General features: G+C 35.3%; 1 protein-coding gene across 1 annotated transcript; it reads right to left on the bottom strand.

Moving 5' to 3' along the window:
• Nucleotides 1–511: 511 nt before the first annotated feature.
• LOC141617176 (uncharacterized) lies at nt 512–868 on the bottom strand. Its single transcript, XM_074434360.1, has one exon. It carries the CDS (start codon nt 866–868, stop codon nt 512–514), a length of 357 nt encoding a protein of 118 aa, XP_074290461.1.
• Between the last annotated feature and the right edge of the window lie 216 nt (nt 869–1,084).

Raw genomic sequence — 1,084 nt, 5'->3', positions numbered from 1 at the left:
TGTGTAATAGTCAGGGGCGGATCCAGGAATCGCAAGTACCTGGGGCTAAAATTAAAATAATAAATATTTGACGTTTTATATAAAACTTTTAACTACTCTTATATATTAGCGTCCAAAAAAATACACGGGGGCACACACGCCTTACGCCATGTAAATTACACAACTAACTAAACTTTACCCTACGGGTTCCACTAAGCTCAAATTCAGCAATTACGTCATCATTGTTGATAGTTCCTGCAAATGTCCTCTCAATATAAAGAACCATTAAATCATCGAGGAATTCATCATTCATCTTATTTCGTAGTTTGTTTTTGATGATGTTCATACTTGAAAATGCTCTCTCCGTTGTTGCGGTTGAAACAGGAAGAGTCAAGAGAAGACAAATCAATCGATAAATCATAGGATAAAGCCAACTTTTATCAAACTCAACCATTCGTCTACACAAATCTGATACCGAAGTCGTATTTTCAAATCTTGGATCTTTTTTAATATCCGCTACAAAGAACCCACACTATAGATCTAGAGCAAGCATGTCATTTGATGAAAAGTCTAAAGGATAATATTTCACAGCGAGTTTGCACACATCTTCACTTTTGAATGCTCGGAAATTGTGACGTGGATCAAATGAAGCGCCAAGAGTCAGAATCTCCTTAGAACTATCCGTAAATCTGGTATCAAGTTCTTCCACCTGAAAGTCTATCACAACATTAAGTATGTCAAAACGATAATAATGTTCATTTGTTATATCCTTTTCAGATCTTCTCATCCTTTTCTTGTAAGGAGCCGACATATCTGGCATACAAATATCATGCTCAGAACAAAATGCTTTAACCTTCTCAATCAGCTTATCCCAGCCATTTTCTCTCATATCTTTAAGTTTCTCTTATCTCAGCCCCATCTTGTTCAACTCTTATCTCAGCACCTTTACATTGCTCATTTTTGTCCTTGTCAATTGGTGAAGTACCATTTTTATACCATGAGAATAAGGTTTTGTATCGTTTGGGATTCTGAGTATCTCCCATTATATTTCATATACCTATATCAAGTTACGAAATTATGAATATTAATCAATTACTCCAGGTAT

This window comes from Silene latifolia, chromosome X (assembly GCF_048544455.1).
Source record: "Silene latifolia isolate original U9 population chromosome X, ASM4854445v1, whole genome shotgun sequence".
Lineage (NCBI taxonomy): Eukaryota > Viridiplantae > Streptophyta > Magnoliopsida > Caryophyllales > Caryophyllaceae > Silene > Silene latifolia.
This window is presented reverse-complemented; position numbering and strand designations above follow the sequence as displayed.